Here is a 23,171-nt window from a genome sequence, read left to right as displayed (position 1 = left end):
TAAATAATTAGACATAGAAACATTGTCAAACTAGGAAAAAAATACCAGCTTTTGTATTTCTAGAGACTGCAGGTTTATTCTTTTAATAGCAATATAACCTTAAGACTTATATACCCACATACCTGTGGATAAAGTGTATTTCAGTCCATACTACCTGGAGTCAGTCTTTTGTATGGCACTTCAGGAATCTTTAGTTAAGACTTAAAATTCAGTCCAAATAAACTGACACAACTAGTGACAAAATGCATAACTGGACTATGCTTAGTTTAAAAAAAACTTGATATATAGAGCTAAAGGTTAACCTGAAATATCAATATAAGGTGAAAATCCAGTTCATGTTCCACATTTATTTTCCTTAGTTCTGTGCCTAATATTAATAACGGTACATGTGCTTACACAGCTTTATTTGGCTATAGCAATTAAGACCTAAAACAGAAAACATGCATCTGAGCACTTACAGTTCAGTATTTATGCAAGTGTTTAAAAACAGAGCCCCACATGATGAAATTTAAAACATTACCTCAACATAACATAAACCATTAGAAGGACAGATATATGGTACAATCAGATTTTGAAATAACTCACCATTCACCTGTTGAGGACAGTTATGCTTTCAGAAGAAATTCCTTCTGTACGGCAATCTACATTAACTGCTCAGGTATACAGAGTTCAACAAGCACATTCAAGACTAACACTTTATTTATATGCCTGAATCAGAAAATAATTCTTCTGAAAGTCTAACTCCAGTAACAGTAGTAGAGCTCAGCACTTCCAAAGTCTGCTAATTCATATATATATATATTATTTAAACACAGCATTATATCTACATAGATAAAAATTTATGCAACTTAGATCATGGTTATATGTATGTGCATTGTTTAAAATTTGACATTGAATAAGAAAAAAGTTACTTCAACAGCTGCATAAAGATCTATTACTGCCCCAAAGTACCTTAAAATCTGCAGCACTAGTTAAAAATTGTTAAAAAAGTATCTTTAACTCATGCCAGCTTGTTAGCAATGGATATGCATTTCAATGAATAGCTTATCACATACTCCTGATATTTACCACAATTTGACTTTTAGACAAAAAGTCAAGTCCTCTTTCCAACAAGGACCCCTCTCTCCAGCTAACAAGCAAACTGCAGTAATTAACTACCTACAATACAGTATGGGGGGGAAAAAGCTATTTTAAAAATGTTATATTCAAACATAATCTATGTTTCAAAAGACTGCAGTGGAACAAAAAGAAGACTGCTCCAACTTTCCCCTAAAAGACTTAAGAAAAACATCCCATTTAAAAAACGAACACTGCATTTCTGGTCTATAAAGCATATTCTCTATAAAGCATATTCTCCATTTCTCTCAGTGGAAACTGAAATTAAGTGTTACAGTGTTTTAGTAAACAGCCCTCAAAGCATCTCTAAAGTGTCCTTCCAACAACAGCAAAAATGCAATAAGGCTATGCCTTTCTGTAGGGGCTCGTCCCCCAAATTAAAAACCTTGGAAGTCCAAAATGGAAAGGAAAAAAAAAAAAAAAAAAAAAAGGCATTTAATTTGTGAGTCAGTAGCATGCCAAAGGAAATGGAAGTAAAAAAAAAATTTTTAAAACATGCATTTTGAAGGGTCAGTATATTCCCTGCATTTCCATACCTGGAATGACTTTTTGTAGAAAAACAACAGTGAGATAGATACCATGATTTACAATACCATGTTCTTTACCTTACACCTCTTTTTCAGTGTCCATATAATCACAAGAGAATGTTCCAGAGGTGACCAGTAACACACTGGTCTCCAGCAAAAGCATCTCTGAAAACAGTATTTTGTGAAATGCATCTCTACAATACTTTGTGAGAAATTATATAACTGATAAAATGAGCTGGTTCCTATGATGTGAAGTGAGATCCTCTCCTTTAACTGGTAAAGGCCAGACTCATTATGTATTTTGTGTTCAATCAAAACGTCATTTTCCTCTAAGGAACAAAGAATTTTGTCCAAACTTCATTATAGAGATTGCTCAATCACAGATGGATACTGTTGAGAAGGCATATATAAAAAAACTACAGCTACAAAACGCTTCTGTGTTCCAATAAAACTATAATGGAATCACTGTTTATATTATATACTCCTTTATATCACACTACCACTAGAACATCCCAAATATCTATCTACAGAATAATACTGGGAAAAAAAAAATTAAAAATCAGATTAAAAATTACATAGTCGTTTCTCTACATAAGACATTACAGCTAGGAAAAATGAGTGGCTATGAGAACAGACAAAAAATGGCTAGTGCTTTAACTGCATCCCAATGGCATATCTGGTCTTGATAAAAAATTCCAGATGCATACAAGACGTTCCCTACCACCCTTGGCAACTGGGCAACAGTATTTTCCCTGTGTTGATATGACAGTTATCCCTAACAGCTGTTGGCATACTTATTTTCTAACTGGCATAATTACTGTCATAATCTCATGCCTTCAACACCGTTAGAAAGGAAATACAAGAACACTAAAGTCACTTTAAAAAATTAAATCATTTACACAAAGATATCTTCACACTACATAGCTTCCAACATCTAACTGTTCATCAAAAATCCCAACAAGCTAATACATAGAATTTAGTTTCACAAAAGAAAAAACAGCAAATGCCTAAATTTACAGATTACTCCGTCTTCACTTTCATCTTCACTTCACAAAAGTGATTTCCTTCTATCAGTGAGTTTTTCATGACAGGTCATACATGCAAAGTTTTGCCACAAGTGCTGTATATTCTACCCTCAATTTGAAGTTTGGTTACTGATCAAAGAACTCACTCCATTCTTAAGGGAAGTAGGATTTTCATAGTAATATCAAATAAAGATTTCCCTCCTGTGTTGTAAATTATTTGGATGAGCAAGTTTTATCAATTACTTTTAACAGATTCAAAACATGTTAACATGTTCTTACTCAGTGTGAAAATATCTTTGTACCAAAAATGCGCCATGAGACATGACAGCTATTCAAAGTAATTAAATTTGTGATACATTACCACTGTTCCATTATCTGGCATCATTGGTGTTCCCATATTTGCAGCTCCTTCTGGTCCCATGGAAGGACCAGGACCCATTGCAGGGCCAGGTAAAGTTCCTCTGTTGTTCATATTCATACCCATCATTGGAGGAGGGCCTTGGTTACCAGCAGGTGCTGGGCTAAACGCATCTATGCAAAACAATCTATACTTAGAGCTGTCCTATCTTAATTTTACAAGAATAAACAAACAATTTACAATATTTAAAAAGCCAAATGTACAAGACTTCCAATACTTGAAATAAAAAAAATGATTCTTTGAGACTGTACATTTATCTCAATCATCTGCTTTTAAACAGATTTTCATTAATCCCTATTATTTTGCATTACATAATCTGCCTCATGTATTTGAAAATCCTGAACTTTACAGCTAAATATAGCTGTACAGTTTCTGTGCAGGAATTGAAGTGTTCATATAGCATATATATGCAGTATACACACCACAAATTAGCAAAAATCTCAAGTGATTTTGCAGTAATTGGCAGCTATAAGGCAACTTGGTTCTTTAGGGATTATAACATATTCAATATACGTTAGCAAGAACTGTTCTACCAGTATTATGTTAACTGTATACAATGTTACAGTATATTAGTCTAACAACTAAAAGCAACGCCAAAGATGGTACTCAACTTCACAATTAATTATTCATAATATGGCATAAATAAATCTGGCATTTAAAAGTAATTTATTATAGTAAAAGTACCAGAAAACCAAGGGAAGCTTTGTTAGAATTAGAAGCGACAGAACAGTCTCCTCCAAAATTGTGATTCACAGTAAGAGAGAGAAGAAAAGCTTAAAGACATCTTTTGAGGAGATCATTTAGCTATAATGCTGAGCTACGAAACACCACTCTGCCAGTACCCACTAATATACTCAACAGGTAGGTAAAACTGCCTTTGTAACATTTTCTCATGTTGTTATAAGAAAGAAAAAAGTGTGATTATACATATCATTTACATCTGCTCTTACGACACATCATCAACTTTAAGACTGGTGGTGATGTGTTTTTTTCCCCCCACAATGATAAACAATCCTTTTCAGCCAAAAGTGTGCATCCAAAATTTGATAATGGAAGACGACATGCCTTTGGCATCTAGCCTGTTTTAAGTCATGACAACATAGAATAATATAAAGAAATCTGACATGTTGCCAGGCTAATAGAATTGTTATTTCAAAAATCAACCTCTCACCTCTCATCACAACTCTAACTTCTTTAGTAATGAATGTATAAATGCACATTATTGTAAGCAGACCATTTAGCACAGATACAGTACCATGACTACCTGCACGTATGCAAACTTGCATCTTTATTACCTGCCCTGCGTACAGATATCGCAGCAGTCAGTGAAACAGCTGCGTCCAAGGTATTGCAGCTGAAACTGCAGACCTGGGCTTGATCACATACATTATGCCAACTGCAAGCTGCTTAGCAAAACCAACCCATGCAACACAGTAGCACATATAAAGCGCTACACAAGTTTATTAGAAGCCATAGAGAAAAATCCTGTCGTTTTTAAAACCAGAACTCATTTGAGCTTAGTAATGAGAAACTCCCAAGACCTCTCCCTATGACACTGAGCCAAAACAAAGGTATGCGCAAGTTGGATGCTTCTTACCTACCCACAAGCATCATCAGTTCACGTAGCAGGTAGAAGATTGTGCTACAATTCAAGGGAATTACAGCTGAATATGCCCTAAAACTGTTTTTTAGTGTCATCCATCCAGTGACTAAATATGAAACGAAAAGGAGAAGTCTGAACTGCCAATATAAGGAGAAACCTTTATGTTCAGAGGCTAGAAGTACTCTGCAGGACTATCATGATGGCAGTGCTTAGTGCTGGTAGTAGTACCATTAACCAAAAGCAGTCAACACTCAATTATCTGTTATTGGCTTGCTTAGCAGCCTAACTGAAATTAGCCAGCTGGCCACACTTGGGTACCATTCACTTATCCCTCAACTGCAACGAAGTTCTTATCCTCTGTATCATACAAACGCACCCACATTGCTTCCAGAGTGACGTATAGTGACCTATACTATTGAACCTCTATTATTAAGCCAGTTTCATGCAGCTCTGATAGGAGGATAACTGGGGAGTGTAATGCAAGGAGAGAGCGGGGCCCTGCACAGTTTCAGCAAGAGGCCACTACGGCGTTTTAGCTATACCTCAGAGGTCCTCCTAGCTCCAAAGCAGACCCTAAGAGTGCACTGCTTGAGTGCCCATTCTTTTTGGTGGGACACTGATGTTAGCAGTTTATTCACTGGACTAGGTTCAACAACAGACGGAAAGCAGTCATCAGTGTTCATGCCACAATGTGCAGACAATAAAAAATGTCTTTTTGTGCAATCTGAAGGGCTGAAAAAGTATACTTTAAGTGACCAAACTGCACATGCCAAGGTCTGGCACAGCTGGCAACAAGCCACAGTCAATAATCCTCATCAATGCAGAGAGTTTTCCCAAAAAAGTATTTTTTTTTTCCCCATATTGAAAAGTTTATCAGCTGCACCTACCATTACAAGATCCAGTTAAGTGTTATTGTGAGGCATATAGATTCTCTCAGAACTTGTTTGCCACAGAAAACAATGTAAAAATGAGTGGTCCTGCACAAGTCAGCACAACACTAATTAAATCCGTCACAGAGGTACCTTGCTTTCTAATAACCCTATCATGCGGGTATTTCTGTTATTGAAGATACTCCAGCTCCCCGCTGCCCCACATGATGAAAAGTTGCAAATGGCACAGGTAAAGGCCAGTTAAAAATAAAGTTACATTTCCAACAGAAATGTTGAGAAAGGATGCTAAAATCAACAATCAACGGCCTACTATTTAAAGGTCTACTGCAGGTTTTTGGAGTCCTGTTTTTTTGGTTGTAGTAGTGGGGTTGTTAATGGGCTGGAGAAAAAAAAAAAAAACAACTCTACAGTGAGCTAACCTAAAATCCAGATACTGTGGAAACAAACACCACCTTTACCTATTCACTATGGATATTTTTCCCTTTTTAAAATACTAGTTCCCCGTTACCTTAACTTCTTTTGGAACCACACATTTATTTCTAAAAGCATTTGTATCAAGTTTAAAATCAAAAGTTATAGCACAAAGCTTACAAAGCAAGACTATGATGAACATCATTGTTAAGCATTAAAATCTGACAAGAAAAGGGCTGTGAACCGAGTACTATAAATACACATTTAAAATCTGTACATAAAAAGTGTATCTTGTGCATCTGGACAACTGGCATTAGTAGTTTCCACAGTATCACTAATTACCAAGTCTCCTAATTAAACGAAATTTTCAAGTAGACTGCAATAATATGCAAAAGTACAACTATAAAAAAAATTAGTCACAATTTATGCTTCAGCTTATTATTTGTAAATGACTTCACAATGACTTCCTTTAGAATTTTTTTAAAGCTCTTCATTATTCACTGAAAGAAAAAGCCTATTTCTATTTTGCAGCTATAAATGTGTCTCAGTTAATAAATGCAAGGAAATGGTGAATAATGTATTTTAAAATCTGGACCAAGCAGATTCATTAGTCTATAAATTCACATTACTCAAAAGGTCAGGCAACAATGTTCACTAGGTTTGGTATGTACATTCAAATTTAAAATATGCAAAAATAGGATTAACTTTTCTTAAAATTATCATCTTAATTTAATTTAAATGAACATCAGGAAGCTTCCAAGAGAGATATATTGACAGTTAATACAGTTTAGTAAGATTTTTTTTTTTTTAATAAATATTCTAAGTTTCAGTCTTGTTTAAAAGCAGATATTGCGGTTAAGTAAGATTTCAAACTGTTTCAGTCTGCATATATGGAGCAAGCACTAATTATTAAGAATGTAGCTTTCCAGACTTTACAGTAAGCTTTTAGGAGTGACAATAGGACAATAGTTTAGAGTCACAAAAGTGAACTGAGAATATTTGCAAATACAGACTTGCAATAAATTAGTAGAACACCAATCACGTTATTCATTAATCTTTTGTCAGGTACATCAACAATAACTTACCAATTTTAAGCTCTGCATGACTTCACTGCATGCAATTACAGTCACAACTTCTCTGAATAGGTAGTCCCTCAAAAAGAATGCCAAATACTTTCTGAACAGAAAATTCCTCTTTTGTAGCAGATAATTTCCAGAGCATCACCCTTCCCTGCCTTTTTGTTTCTCTTAACTTGCACATCATATTTTTCTCCCATAGGTAGTCAAAACAGTAAAATAAAGATACACATTGGAAAAAAACCCAGCTGTTTGTAAGCAGATTTTTTTATTTCCTAATACTGTTTACTCCTTTTTACCAGTAGTTGTCACTAATTAATAGTGCTTGAGTAACATGTACAGTCCCAAAGAAAAAGAAATTTTACATTACAGAAGCCTTTTCCTTCAGATCCCTACCTCCCATGTTTATTGCTCCACGAGGACCCATATCACCCATTCTCATTTCCTGTTCTCTCTGAAAGTAAACATAGTTTTCACGGTCAACCTATTATTCTTAGAACTTAAAACATTCCCATTTACTCCATGAAAATAAAAATTTTCAAGTTTCAGAAGTTTCCATTGATTACAAAAATGTACAAGAAATAAAGTTAACTATACTCCCCTGTTTTTATAAAATCAAATGGAATAAGAAGTTCAATATAGCAATGCTGTACATTTTTGCATAATGCTAAAGGTTAAATATCATAAGTTTAATTTATCAGATGCAGCCGTCCAAAATTCTCAAATAGTTATGTGATCTACTGCAAATGAATCGATCTTCACTCAATGTTTATCATTAACAAGAAGCAGTATATTTACATTTTAACTGTAAATAAAGAGGTCTTATTATAGTATTGCCTAAAGGCCATGGTTCAATAATACAGTCAATCTGGCTTCACGACTCAAAAATGCTTGTGTTGATTGGAAACCAAGCTCTGATGTGTTATGGTATATAAATTCAATCTGCCAGTTCATCTTTGTTCAAGTAGTTCTGACCACTTGGTGGTGGTACATTTTTTGATAAATTGTATCATGCTATTGTTATGTCAGTTCAGATACTGACCATCCTTTTGCAACCAGCTTAAAAATGTAGTATCAACATGAATTTATACTAAATAGACAAATAACACACCATATTGATCCAGATTTAATTGATGCTCAGTCATCCAACAGCAAAAGAGTTCTGACATTACTGATCATGAACCATGGCCTGCTGTGAAACAATACTCAAGAGATGCTACCCGGAGTGGCAAAAATCATCACTTAGGGGAAAAGACAGTACACTTATCACAGATAATTGCAAGGGATTTTAGTATTACTGTTTACATCAAAAGGATGAAATACAAACAGATTCACAGTTCAAAATGAAAACTAATGAAACTTGTACCAAAAATTTTTTTCTCATGAATTTTCTGCAAGAATGTTAATGTATATTCCACTCTTGAGTGAACACACGTATGCTGAGAATAAGCATATGCAAAAAAAAATTTACCTGATTCTGAAAATCATTCCACTTATGATTTAAGAGTGTAAATTCAGACGCACTTTGAAAACAATTCCATATACTAGGCAACTGACTCAGTCTTGCTAAAAGCAACCTTTAAACTGAAAAATTAATCATATCAAAATACATTCACAGTATTTTAATGGGTTCACAAAACTCCTTTTCATTCAATCATGTTTGGGATGCCAAACATGAGTCTTCTATCTTCATACACTTAAAGCAGCAGACACCAATATTTGACAGAACAGAGTCAATAGTTTTGTAAAAATATCCTGGTATGGGAAATTATCGTAAGATACGTGACAAAAGGATCTCAGGTCAATAACTTTGTTTCTAGAAACTCATATTTACCTGGAAAATGAACTTAACATAAGAAGATTATACACTATTTTCAAAAGAATATGGCTTAGTCTGGAGAGGAAAAGTAAGGCCTCATAAGTAAAAGATACAGGCAGTTTTAAGGTCTAGCTATGAAAGGCTGTTGATGAACACTAAGTAGGACCTCTTCTTCTGATCCTAGATGCCACATCAAACCTTTATAATAGAACATGCAACTACTTTGTCAGACCTTTCACAGTAATGTCAACTGACATTTTAAGTAAAATCAGCAGCCCTATTACGATCAAATGTACCCACTAATTGATACCAATGAGTTAGTCACAAAATCAGCAGACAACTTTCTTGATATTAGTTTGCTTTTACACCTCAGCCCTGACATGAAGAAGCAGAAGGAAAAGTGGTATATCATCCCTAATGTCAATCCCTAGCCCAACATGGTAGAAAACCACTGTGGCTACTGGTTTACATCACTCAGACTGTGCGTGAACGCATGCTTGCACATGTGCGTGTGTGGAAACAGGACATGCCACAAACAGCTGTGAGATACTCTTTAGCTACAAGGGAAAGTACCAGATTTCGAATTATTACACATACTTACTTGATGCATCTCAGGTTCAACTGCAAGCTGATGGTGTTTTTTTTAATGCAAAATGTCCCATATAAGGCAGGGCTGAGTACAATACCAGCTAGATAAGGATGTTAAGTACAGAGCTATAAAGCTGTACTAGTTACTAGAACTTAACTCATTTTCTTTGCAAAGGATAGAAGCATTGGCCTGCTATAACGTACACTTTTTTTAAAAAGCACACTACACTTCCTCCTAGCAATAAACCATTTTTTTCTCAGCTTGAAATGTTACCAGTCTTCAGTTAACAAGAAGTACAACAAAAGAGAGGGACAGAACCTATAATTATGTTTTTTAATCTAGTCTAACCTTTGTAACCAAAAACATGAATTATTTGCCATTTTGTAGCTTTAACTTTGGTGTTGAAGTATTACCATACAAAAAACATTTCAGCTATAGAATCAAGATCCATAAATGTGCCTTATGATCTCTGCTGCCTGTTAATCTATCAACATGTCTACAAGAATTATTTTTATTCCTACTGTTGCATGTTCACAACTTATCATGTTCTTTTGAATTTTCAGCACGGGGAAATTCTATGCGGTTAACATGGAATTAGCAAATTTATTTAAGATAAATCCCCTGTCAGAGAAAATACTCAATTTAAAATGTTAACTGACAGCATGTATCATTCATGTAATTAAATACTTGACATATTAGCTATAAAAACACGTGCTTAGATAATTTGCCAAAGCCTGTATGCGCAGGAGTCCAGATGATAACAAAGATTCAGTCATATCCCATGCAAATCATTTCCTAGACAGCTATTTACTATGTCAGCACAAACAATTACTGCAGGTAAGTTAGGTCAACTATTCCATGGGTTTCGCCCAAAATCCAACAGAGAAAGGAATACCAACAGGCAGTTATGACAGAGTAGCCGAACCAGTGCTGGCTGATATTCCAGCCCACCTGAGAGCTTCATTCTTGGATACTCAAGCCCTTTGCAGAACATAACGATAGCGTTATCTTCTCAGAGCTTCTTTTCCTCACTATGCGACTGCCCGTTCTTCTGTTGAGTAGCAGCCTGCTTCAGTCCCTTGCCTGAAGCCACCCATAACTACCCATAACAGGAAGTTAGAACTGAGCAGCAAGAGAGGAGGGCTGAACTTTTACTAGAGAAATACGTAGGGAGGCGATTAAGAACCTCTGAAGTCACCCGGTACCTGGGAAAACAACTTAAACTGGAAGAGAACAATAAAAATGGATGATACACAATTATAGGGGGAAAAGAATGTGTAGTAAAGTGTAATTTAAGCTTTGGGAAGATGAAAAGGGGGGGGGGCAAACAAAGAATAATATGCTATTATTGTAAAAGGATAATTCTTTATGCGACTCAAAAGAAATCTTTCCAAATGACTTCTGTTGCAGGATTCTTGTAAAATACCTCAGAACTCACTAAGGCAAACAAATCTCAAGAACGTCTGATTCATCTGAGTAATCTGCTTTTAGAAAAACTGCTATGGTGGCAACTATTGCATTATACTTGCTAATTACTTTAGATACAAGCATTAAAAACGAGATTTCCTCACAATTCCAACTCCTTTTAATGTCAATTGTAAAAAGTAGATCTACACAAAAATATCAAATACACCCAGTTTTCAAATTACATATATATTGTACATTTAATATAGTATGGATTCTCCCCTTTTTACAAGTATTAGACACAAGATGTCTTGAGCATTTGAGGTATATCATGCACAAGGCTCTTCTACCTCAACCACCATTGATACCAGTAGTCTAAGTATACCGAGAACTGCCAAGATGATTCTTCTGTTTTTTCTAAATATATTAGTGTATTTTCAAATTCACTCTCTAAAACCATGAAACTATTTTGAAAAGACACCTAAGAATTGATATAAGAGAATGTATCAGATGCAATTCCCTTCTCACATTGAAAATAAAAATACAAGTAGTTATAAAACTGTTTATTTCTTTTTTTTTATAACTGAAAACCAATACTACTTTTTTTCCCCCAGAAACAGGCCTTGCAATTGCAGCAGCCTGAAGAAAATTAAAAATCTTGTCTCCAAACGATGCAATATTCATGGTACCAAAACTGTCAAAAAAAATGAATAAATATGGCATGGAATATTTTAGAAAAGCAAAAAGCAAGATATCAACAGATATATTAAGATGACAAATCATACAGTTTTCTTCAAGTGTTTGTGGCCAGGAGATGCACTCCCAATTAACATAGGATTATTCACTCACCTTTCAGCTAACGAATGGTGACCAAAATAACACTAAGACACAGCATCAAAAAAATGCCTTATCAAAAAAAAAAGAACACTTACCCCATAAACTTAAAGTTGCACATTAAAATCAGTAAGTTAATTAGCACTTTACCTGGGTTGTATGTGTAGAGCAAAACGTAATTCACAGCGCTATTAATTCTCACCAGTTTTCATTAACACGGAAGCTGAATTCTATTTTCTAGCAGACTTTATGTTTGTCAAAATAGGCAAGACCTGTCTGTATCTCTTACTAGAATTCATTACTCCCTTCTAGACTGGTTTATTTCATTAAGTTCTTTCTAGAAAAGAAAAATTACTTCCAAAGACCTCTCCAGGAAGCATAAGTCCCATAAACCTTACACAGTAAACTGTAATTTACTGAAAGGCACCTATATTTTAAAGACATAAATCAAGCAAGTGGTTAAAATTGCTAGTTTGGCAGGCAAAACTAGAATTTGGGGGATACTTTTGATTGTGCGTTATTTGTCTTTCCTCAGAATATTCTACTGTTTCAATCCAATGACTAGGTCACTGGAAGTTAAGATGCCAGCAAGGAGTTAAAGTAATAAAAGCCTTCTCTTCCAACCACCCCTCTTGTCACTCTTTGGTTTATCCATCAATTAAGATTTATATGTTAAGATGTGAAAGTTACCATATCCCAAAATAGTTCATTTTATTCCATCACATGTAGTAATAGTGAATAATTTTGAATAAAAAATACTGATCATCTTTCAAAATCCAAGACTTCTGTGTGTTTCCGAGTACTGCAACCTAAATCCAGAGCTAATCCTTCCTCCAAGCTGGGCGTCATACTAGAGATTACAGATGATTCCAGAGATTACAGATGATTCCAGAGATCACAGATGATTCCAGAGATCTCTTCCAGCCTAAACTACTCAAGAATTCTACAAACTGATTGATAGCTCCCACCCAGGAGTTTGGAAAAAAAAGTAAGATCTCTTACCTCACACAAAATTACACAAGCAAATACATTAAACTAGGTAACAACTAAAGTAAATGTAGCTATAAAACATGTAGGATACAGGAAACTACACAGCCCTATTTTTAAATAGGAAGTCTAACGGAAAGAATTTTCATTAGGTTTAATAGCTGTCAACAGGACTTGATCTTTGAGAAAAACATTCTAACAGGGCTAGAGCAGATAGTTAAAGCCAATTCCCTCCTCTGTGACTCAAGTCATGAACAGAGCTCATGGAGATGACTCACTAAGATATACCATTAAAAAAATCTATACATTAAAAAACCTATCATGTCAGTAAAAACAGGAATACACATTGCATGAAATATACGCAGATACACATATTCCAGTAAATGCTACAAGTTGGAAAAACATTCCTAATGCTAGTAACAATGATAATTATAGCTGTTGACAAAAAAAAAAAAGTATTATTTCCCTTATGGAAAAAAAAGATTTATTATTTGTCCAGTGCATTTCTTAAATATTCCATCATTCCAATAATATTGTAAAGGAAATATCAATGTTATTAAAATAGGGGAATTCCTTTTAAAACTAATTAACAGCAGAAGTATAGCAATGTATTTGGGTAAAACCTCCATGCACTACATCTTTTTTGGTTTTGGGAACAAACAAAAAACATCTTCAACTTCTGTGGGGCCTTCCTTCATTTCCCTTCTACATCTTTTGGAGAGCACTCAGTTGCTGAGAGTAGTCCTCAGCATCTAAACCCCACAGAAAAAAACCCAAAAGCAGTTAAAACAAGCCAAAAATATTTACTACTCTAAGCTGAAGTTATTCTTTAAAAATAAAAAAAAAAGTATTTTACCTTGAATAATGTTTTAAAATCACAGATGTTTTCTAATAAAAAATACTATATCTATATTAATGTGAAAGACAGCCACCACAGCATATTAAAAACATCAGTCCATCAGTCTTAATATACCTTGTAACATGTGCTAGCATATTTTACAGAGAATTAATAAAGAATTGGGTAGGATATTACTCCATTATACAATCTCATTAACGAAGTATTGAAAAGCCTCTCAGTGCATCACCTCACATGCATTAACACTGGAAAAGACAGAAATGGATTGCATTTCTCTCTTGTGTGTGAGAGGGAGAACACACACTCAACACTTCCATCTTACAGATTTAGAAGAAACTCTTTTCAAGAAGAAAGTCACATATTCTCTCAAATTCACCTTTATTTTAATACCAGCCATTTCTGATCTTTACAAGATGGAAGACAGTTTAAGATCTTCCTTTGTTTAGGTAAAACTAGTTCCTGCTTTCCAAAACATGCAAGTTGCTGTGTTTTTCTGGGGAGAGTGCGGTTTTAAATAACTGTGATCGTCCCAGCATGCTTTGTTTTTTAAGTCATGCTCCTACAGCTGGATGCAAAACCCAACCTGAAGAAAAGGGGACTTTGTTTCAACACATTAATCCTCACATGATATTTAAGTCAGGTCTACAGTGACAGTTTTGGAAAAGAAAGCAGTTTAATTGCACTAATATTATGCACATTACAAAGACATTTAGGGGACACCTCACTAACCAGCAACATTTAATAATCACTTGAAAGAAAACACTTTAATACAGAAGAGACAGCTACTAGGCTAATCTAAAAGAGGTAAGCCCACAGACCACCAGGAGGCCCCTCAAATTTGTGAGTATCAAGGAGACAAAGATCCCAGAAACTGCAACACTTTTACCAAACACTACAAAGTAAGTCTCACTGTACGCGTTAACACTCAAAAGGACTGTCATCTACAGCAGCTGCAGTCTTACTGATGCAGTCTGATTACAAATATTGAAAACATTCAAGAATGAACAATCATTACATTACTACTATTCTCAAAAGATACTGCTGCAAGTAATCTTTTTTCTTAAGACTAGTTTCAACATGACTTGTAAGATTTTAAGTTTTCCTCAAAATCTAAGTCAAAGGGCAGCTGAGTACGTTAACATACTTGCTGTTCTTGTATCTTGGCCAAGAAAAATTGTATTTCATACTTTCCAAATACGACTGCTGTTTATAAGAGGCAGCAGTCCATATGTTCTTCTTTCCTTTGTAATGCAGAAGAACCATTACCTTATCTACAAGATTCTACTTACATTTCAGGTGTCCTTTTCTCTTATTTGATTTTTTTTTAAATCCAAAATGTTCTAGTTAATTCCACCTCTAAGAAAGCAAACCTGTGACGTATACTGTAGAACATGAGCATATACTGACACAATCAAAAAGTAAAACTGGATCAAAAAATGTGTTTTCTTTTTATAAAATGTGGACCAAAACACCACCATTGAAAGAGGAAAGTAAATTTATTTTTCACAACACAAAAGACTCCCAAACACTCCTGCTATTCACCAACCTCCGTATGGCACACTGGGCTTGTTCCAGCCTGGAAATAGGTTTCAGCTACTACTTCAAAATTAGCAAAGGGAAAACTAAAAAATCCTGTAGAAAAATACTGATGCAAGAAGGCAAGTTAAGAGCTGGTTCTTTCAAGAGAAAGTCAACTGAAAACGGCAAATACCTTAGAGTGAAACTTGTCTGCAGTAAAGAGTCACTCTCAGTAAACTGTTGAAATACTGTCAAAAGTTGATTTTTTCTAAAATTTAAGTTTGGGGTAGAAAGTAAATTAGATTAGGAAAACAGTCCAAAATACTTGCAACTGTTATACAATGGAGACATCTTCTCACTCCTATGTTATAAGAAGCAGAAAATAACCACTGCTCTGAACTATAGAAATAAGGCAAACAAACTAGAAAAGACAAATAAAATTCAAAATCATGTGAAAAAAAAGTGAACAATCATTACTGGTTTTCATCTCGGAACAAGTGAACAAAATACTGTCTGAGCCAGGAAAGGTAGTAGTATGAACTTTTTTTTTTTTTTGAAAGACATTCATGAATAGACGCTTTATCATGGAGACAACTGAGAATTCAGTCACTGATTTGGATGCAGAGATATTCACCTGTCTTCAATATTAAAAACTGGCCATCTCTACTACAGAAGTTGTCTACGTGCCTATAGAGATTTTTCTGAATGTCTTTATCTAGTGACCTTAGACACTAAACTTGAGAATTGCAATCTTTTACAGAAAATATCCAGAAGTCTCAATAACTTGAATAAAAGTATTAATCTATTTTGATAAAAAAGCTTATGTGCTTTTTGAAGAGCTTTTATCACATATGCTACTGCAGCTTTATTTTACACGGAACTCATACCTTCAGAATGCTATATTGCAGGCCAAAAATTCAAATGACAATCTAACTTGTTAACAAAAAAGAAAGTAGTCTAAAATAAGCTAAGATTTACTATAGAACCTAATTCGTTGATTACAAAACTTTGCTCCATATTGAGATTTATGTCTTTTCTGCTTCATTATTTTGTGTTGTAGTTACTTGCTGCTTCTCTGAATTTTAATACTGCATTTAAAACACTGCATTAATATATCCTTTCCTGCGGTTTTTCCCCAACTCTCCCACTTCCATTTGTTGTAATACAGTGAAATATTGTATATACAACGTCTACAGAATAAAACTGACTAAAAAGGTTCCTCATTTTCTCACAACCTGTGGAAAATGTTATTCACCAGCCAAAAAATTAATGTATACAGAAGGCAAAATCTGGCCCCAAACAAACTGCATATGAACAATCCAAAGATTTTAATTCTATGCCTCTGTTCAGTCATCTTTACATCACCTGTTCAGGTAAAGGAAAGTCCTACCATGTCCCTTCACTGCTATGGCTATACAGATGAAGCACTACCTGAGGGTATAACTGCAAAGGCAGATTTTTTTTTTTTTCCCCAAATGCCATCGCTGTTGACCATTTGATTGCAAACAGGAACAGAGATACTCTGTCAAAATTTCCCCATGACCTACCAACTAACACTCACAGGGAAGGTAAACTCTGCTTCTCAAATATTTTAAGGTAAAATTAAAAAATAATTTTTCACAAGGCAAAGGTGCTTTGAGAAGGTAACCCCTTTTAACAGATCTGGAAATCCTTTTAAAAAAAAAAAAAAAAAAAAAGGAAGATACCTCTATAGTAACTCTCAATAGCAATTTCCTCATTGCAACATTCTGCCATTTAATTTGGTTCCGCTGAAGTTAAGAGCCACTTTAGATCCATGGAACGAATATATAAAAACACTTCTACTTCTATTAGCTTCATTTTTGAATGACAGTAATGAAATTAAAAACATAAATTAAATACAGTTCAACAGCTGAACATAATGCAAATATTTTTTCATTCATAATCTATTTAAGGCACCTGTTTACTCACCTGCAAAACTACTTTCTGAAAGCAATATCCACCATATCACCAAGTTCATAACTGATACGTGTAATATAATTACATTACGTTCATAATATATTCACATCTTCAGAGGCATATTAGAGAATTTTATGCTGCAGCTTAGAATCATTCTGGTTTTATTTTATACCTTTTCTGAATTGTAATGTTGAATGTAACATTGCAAAATCAACTTAAAACACTTCAAAAGCAACACTAGTTATAGCCACAGTACACTAAATATGACTCTCTGCCAGACTTCTGTATTAACAATTTTTCCTCACCAAGTAAATATTATATATGCTGACTAAATCATAAAGAAGAAAAAAGTCCAATTGTAGTTCCCACCCCATATCTGATCTGAGTTACCAAGTCATTAGAATATGCAAGTATTTGCCAAAAGGAAGCTGAAATCCAAAGTTTTTCATCACTACAAAGAGGCCCTGTAGGAGAAACTTCTAACAAACATATGCAGTCTTTTATCCATGTTATGAATGTTGCTTACAATCAGAATAGTTCCATATTTAAGATTTCCCCAACAAAGTTCTGGCCTGTCCACACATACAGCACTTAAACATACAAAACATGAATAAAGAAGCATCAATGAAACTTCCTGGCATGAAACCAGGCTCCATAGTTTTCCAGCTCTCCATAGTTTTCCAGCTAGTACTTTTATACAACCTGGAGGCCATTAACTGCGAAACAGGAGCAAGATGAGGTAGACTTGAATGAAGAAAGATGCTTATCATTTGAATAAACACAGTTCTGACCGAGGAAAACAGTATACATTGTGCCAGGCAATTTAGTATTTTAATCAAAAGTTTAAGAATCTGGTCATCTGAACAAACTCAAATGGATTAAGAAAAATTCCTTTCTAGTTAAATCCCCTGACCCAAGTCCACACAGAGCAACTCTTAAGCTACAGTGCCTGCTCCCATCAAAAGATAGCTAAGAAAAACTACTATTTTATTTAGGTACTATAGACCCAAAGGTCAGAATCGTATTAGGGACACAATGGGCATCACAATGAATAGGGACAGACAAGAATAGTCAGTTCTTACCTGAAGAGCATACAAGTTCCCCTATAGATAAACAAGTGTTTAATAAATCAGAAAGGGCAGGGGGGAACAAACACAATGACTCCATAAGTAAATAAGATTTAAAAATGATTATAAAAACCTGCACTATATACAGAAGAGAAGCAAAGCCTGAAGAACCTAATTTTGACATTATGTTGTCTTTTTCAGATCTTCTGTATTAATACATTTAGAAGAGACACCTACCAGCTAACCTGCCACAAGTATATCGACAAAACTGCATTCAGCAACACTAGTAAAAGCAGTGTGCTTCATGTCATGTACAAAACTAATACAAATACTCTTTCACCTTACACAATGCTAAGCCTAAATTAGTGAGCCATTAGCCACTGTAGGAAATCATAATGGGGACAGACTTTTTAGTAAGGCTTGTAGTGATAGGACAAGCGGTAATGCTTTTAAACTAAAAGAGGGTAGATTCAGACTAGATATAAGGAAGATGTTTTTTACGATGAGGGTGGTGAAACACTGGACCAGGTTGCCCAGAGAGGTGGTAGATGCCTCATCCCTGGAAACATTCAAGGTCAGATGGGACAGGGCCCTGAGCAACCTGATCTAGTTGAAGATGTCCCTGCTCATTGCAGCGGGGTTGGACTAGATGGCCTTTAAAGGTCCCTTCCAACCCAAACTATTCTATGATTCCATGATAATGTTCGGGAAAAACATCTTTAAATGGTAAACCTTAAATATATTTAATTGACTCTTTAAATGTTAGTTTCTATTAACCAAGATATTAAACTCCCCATCTGAACAGTTACAAAAGAGCTGTACAGAAACTCATCTCATCTTCCCGCCCCCCCCCCCCCAACCACTACTTATTAAAAATGCTGATTCATCTAACAATAACACCTGATCTCTGGAAAATTAAAGTGGAACCTAAAGAAAGACTTGATGGAAGACAGAAATATCAGACTTAAATTCCATATTCCTCATCGAAGATTTAATAACCCAAAGCAAGCAATAGCTCTGGTAATGAGATAAACCTATGTGATGCTTACACTACAGAAAGGAGGCTTGTGAAATATCCATGAGAGAAACCCTAAATATTTTAATTAAAAATTAGCATTTAGCCTGGTATCAAAAGACAGGCAGCCTCACTAAGACACGTTAATTTGTATGTCTCAGTTACCACTATTAAAATTTTCCACTCAGTGAGAGCTACTGAAGAAAAACATTAGAGGCTAAGCAAAAGGTCAGAGGCTTACTGCTCACACTAAGGAAAAAAAACTACTCAGAAGGCACTGCCTCTTGAGAGAGAAACCAGATCTATAAATAAGCTTTCCTCACACTAAGCAACAGATCCATGAACAGGTTTCCTCACATCAAAAATACTATTTCTACAGACTCACTTATTGCTTCTTGGGTGTTTTATTCTTTCTTTAAACACAGACCCTTTGAATAAAGACAGACTTTTCTAAGCAGAGGAACTTATTTTGGCTCCAAGTCTCAAAGCCACCAAGTAAGATCTCAGGATTTAGATAGGTGGATGATTCCAAAATAGGTACCAAGTAGACAACAAACTGAAAGTTAATTTCTTCTTAGTCTGGGTAAATACGTGTACAAACTCCAAGTCAAACTTAACTCCAGTAGCTGAGGAAGGAAAAATGAAAGTTATTAAGGCAAGCATTAATTTTAGCTTCTTCAAAATATGTAGGGCATTTATCAAACAATTACATTAACAAAGGATTTTTCTAAATTATGTATAAAAGCCTCATTCTTACTTGTCAGAAGATGGAAAATTGAAGAACTCTGTATTTGAGGAACTTAGGTAAGTAGATTATTTTTAACTTGTGAGCAGTAATTTTCAGAAATTATATTAAAAATACGGAATATAGACTTATTACATCTGCTCTTTAACAGATTTTTCCATTTTCATCTGTAAAATCCATGATATAGGAGAAGCTAGGTATGTAAATGGAATATTCTATGAACAAGCACACCAGATGTATTTGAAGTCTTTCCATCAATAATTGAACAAAAATGGTATCTCCTAAATCTGAGGCTTCATGAAACACTAAGACTGGCAAAGACTGATGTCATTTTGCCATTGCATATGAAGCATCTTTAGAAACGTGTTCTTTTAGTTTCTTGATCCATTAGTCTTACTGAAAGAAAATTAAGTTATAAACAAAAACAGACAATCTGAAAAACACGGACAAAAAATTCCTTATCAATTACTGTAGAAGAGAACAAACCTGGGAATGCTTACAAGTAGTACTGCAACACCCAAATTCATACTGGAGATTTATGCACTTTTGGCAGCACTTTAAGGGACAAAAAAATACTTATGAATGGTCACTTGTTCTGTTTGCAGTTCACATGAAGTAAATATTATTATGTTCTAAAGCATTTTGCGCAAACATTAGAAGATGATGGCAACAGAGTAAGAGATTTTAGTCTCCTAAATACCTATAACATAACACAAGGAAAACTTATCCCATTACCCTAAATATTCATAGTTCACACACACTGAAATAGTTATAAATTAAATGTAACATTTTAATGATTATTTGCTTCATTACTGAAAAATTACCTTAGTAGCATCCTCAAGACACATAAAAACATAACCTAGAAAGTCAATCCATGACCATCCTAAAATGGTCATGAAATAAATACTTAAACCAAAAAGTATCTTATTCCACAAATAGCTTTGGTTTATGTATACACGTAACATGCTACAAAAAGATGGCTGAAGTTCTGCATTGATTTTTATGCTATGTCTTTTCATATTAAAAAGCAGATATGACAGTTAAAATGGTTTTGACATCTGGCAGTGTAATTAAGGGCTGAAATAATTCATTTAGTTTCTGGAAATAATACAATGTGAATATTTTAAGGCCTGTTAAGGAATTATTGTTCTTGCCTAAAGCACCAAATTTAGCGTCTAAAACACTGTTTGAGGAACAGAAGAAATGCAAGATTTAAGCATCTGTCTACTGATACATATCACTGCAATCCTGCAAAAATAAAAAAACATTAGTGCTACTGCCAAAACTAAGACCACCCACAAACCCACAAACTGCGTATTTATAAACGGCTTGCTCAAAGGCCTAGCCTATGTTGCGTTACGCAGAGGAAGAAACTTCATCACTGAAGATCACTGCCAAGAAAGGAGGCACGTTTTGTCAGGTTGGGTTTTTTTTTTTTTCAGTTCTACATTTAATATCTGCCTTTCTCCAAGCTAGTTTTACCTTAGAAGGCTTTTAAGATGTCAAACATGAACTACTTACTTCTTCCATGGGTATGTATGCTGGATTGCAATAAGGAGGTAATTCATCTCTCGCAACCAAACTCTACAAAAGAGCTTTTATACAGCAGCTTAGCTTTATAGCAGTTTGTTAAGAAACAGAGACTATATTCATACAACCTCATAAAACTTCACCACCATCAGCTTAAGTACACTAGCCTGCCAAGATAAAATAACCAAAATTTATTACTAGTAGAAAACAGATTAAATTTGAAAAGATCCTTGGAAATTTTTATTAGTTTATTTATTACTGGAAACCTGCCTTAGCTTAGTTTAGTTTTGAATAAGATAGGAAACAATTCTGCATTCAGGGAAAATTCAAACTTCTTACATAACTGGGGCTTTTGAGCATAATGGAATCAGAAGACAGAAAAAAAAATGCAGTTCTATTCACTTAAGAGCTAAGAAGTGCAAAAACCCATTCCTGATTTACAGAAGTCCAAGGAAGTCTAACTGATAGCCTTCCTTCAAAAATGTCTACTAAACTTGCAAGTGAATGTAGAAGTAAGGGATACGATATACCTCAGTAGGCTCAAAATAATAAAGAAATAGGAAGCTACATTTATAAACTGCTCCAAAGAAGGACAAAACTCTTCGAACAAAGATTCTGAAGCTATGAACTTTGTTGTTGTTTTGGAATGTGCTTTTTTACTCCCTTGCTCTCATCCATCTTACAGCTTTTGATCCAAGTCCACTACAATCTCTGCTGTTGAAGCAATCTCCACTGTTTAGCGGCTGCCACTTTATGCTGATACTTACACAACATACTTGAGCAGCAGAGCTTCTGGGTAAGAAAAATTAAAGGAAAGCAAAACATCATCTAGAAATAACTCGTGAAAAGACTAGGAGATAAAAAAAAGTATTTAATATACAGTCTTACATGAAAGAACAGTAAGCATTCAGAAGTTGAAACTGATCAACTCACAAGAAACAGTTCCTTACATATGCAAGTTACACTTGAAAAAGGGGGAGTTTCCTTGGAGAGAAGAGGACAAGGACACCCAAAAATCTCAACTCCCTCTTTAAACCACCAGTAAGAAGAGCTGTAAGCTGTAGGCCAGTATCACAGCTATTGTTTCATTAAGTACAATACCCACCTGACACTACTTTGCAGTGTTACTACAGAATTAAATCTGTGCACCATAAAACAAAGACTACAACTCCTACATATTTTGCTCCCTTTTGTAGACACATGAAAACTATTTTAATACACTAAATCCAAATCAATCTTCTCACTCTTCTAAGTGGGTGACATGAACAAAAGTAGTTCCTGGAACTGGAATTATTTGGTAAAAAGGCTCTGATGGAGATTTAACAATGTAAATCTATGTAAGCCATTCACAATAGGACAGTAACCATGGCACAGTTTGAATAATTAATGTATTACTAGCACTTAGAAGTACTATATTTAAAAAAAAAAAATATTTGTGCTGCTGAAAAATAAAGTGCTGCTTCCAGTCACCATCAGCAAGCTCCTCTTTTAGCACGAAATATGTATGCAAAATAAAAATTAGCAAAATTTTATAGAAAAACAAATTTCCTGGTTAAGCCATCATGAAATTAGTATGCATATATATTGACCTGTAACAGCCAATTTCAACTAACCGACTTAAAGAAAACAAGACAAAAACCCTAAGCAATACAAAAGTGTTTATAAATAACTTATCTACTAGAGATCACACAACTACACTAATAAATTGTTTAGGTATCACTAGGTTGGCCATTACAGTAACAATCCATGCAATCAAATTTTTAACGTACAACATCAGCATGAACAAGAATGCTTCAGGAAGAG

The 23,171-nt window shown here is 34.7% G+C and overlaps 1 protein-coding gene across 12 annotated transcripts in view; it reads right to left on the bottom strand.

Annotated features, from left to right (window-relative positions):
* PSPC1 (paraspeckle component 1) overlaps positions 1–23,171 on the bottom strand; it is a 68,239-nt gene that overhangs the window by 25,982 nt on the left and 19,086 nt on the right. For 7 of the 12 annotated variants that reach the window (XR_015704569.1, XR_015704568.1, XR_015704572.1 and 4 more), the window contains exons 7-8: positions 7,463–7,520; positions 3,030–3,199 (exon numbers count right to left, since the gene is read on the bottom strand). The exons of the other annotated variants lie outside the window; for them this stretch is intronic. Coding sequence is in view for 3 of the 7 variants with exons in the window: in XM_087756405.1 (XP_087612531.1) it covers positions 3,030–3,199; positions 7,463–7,520 (228 nt within the window). In the remaining 4 variants the exon portion in view is untranslated. The remainder of the gene's footprint in view (positions 1–3,029; positions 3,200–7,462; positions 7,521–23,171) is intronic. 12 annotated transcript variants of the gene reach the window in all.

The sequence above is a fragment of the Nipponia nippon genome, unplaced genomic scaffold (genome assembly GCF_047370975.1).
Source record: "Nipponia nippon isolate SJK-2023a ecotype South Korea unplaced genomic scaffold, ASM4737097v1 scaffold_2, whole genome shotgun sequence".
In the NCBI taxonomy this organism is placed as follows: domain Eukaryota; kingdom Metazoa; phylum Chordata; class Aves; order Pelecaniformes; family Threskiornithidae; genus Nipponia; species Nipponia nippon.
The sequence above is the reverse complement of the archived record's forward strand: the minus strand, read 5'-3'. Positions and strand labels throughout refer to the sequence as shown.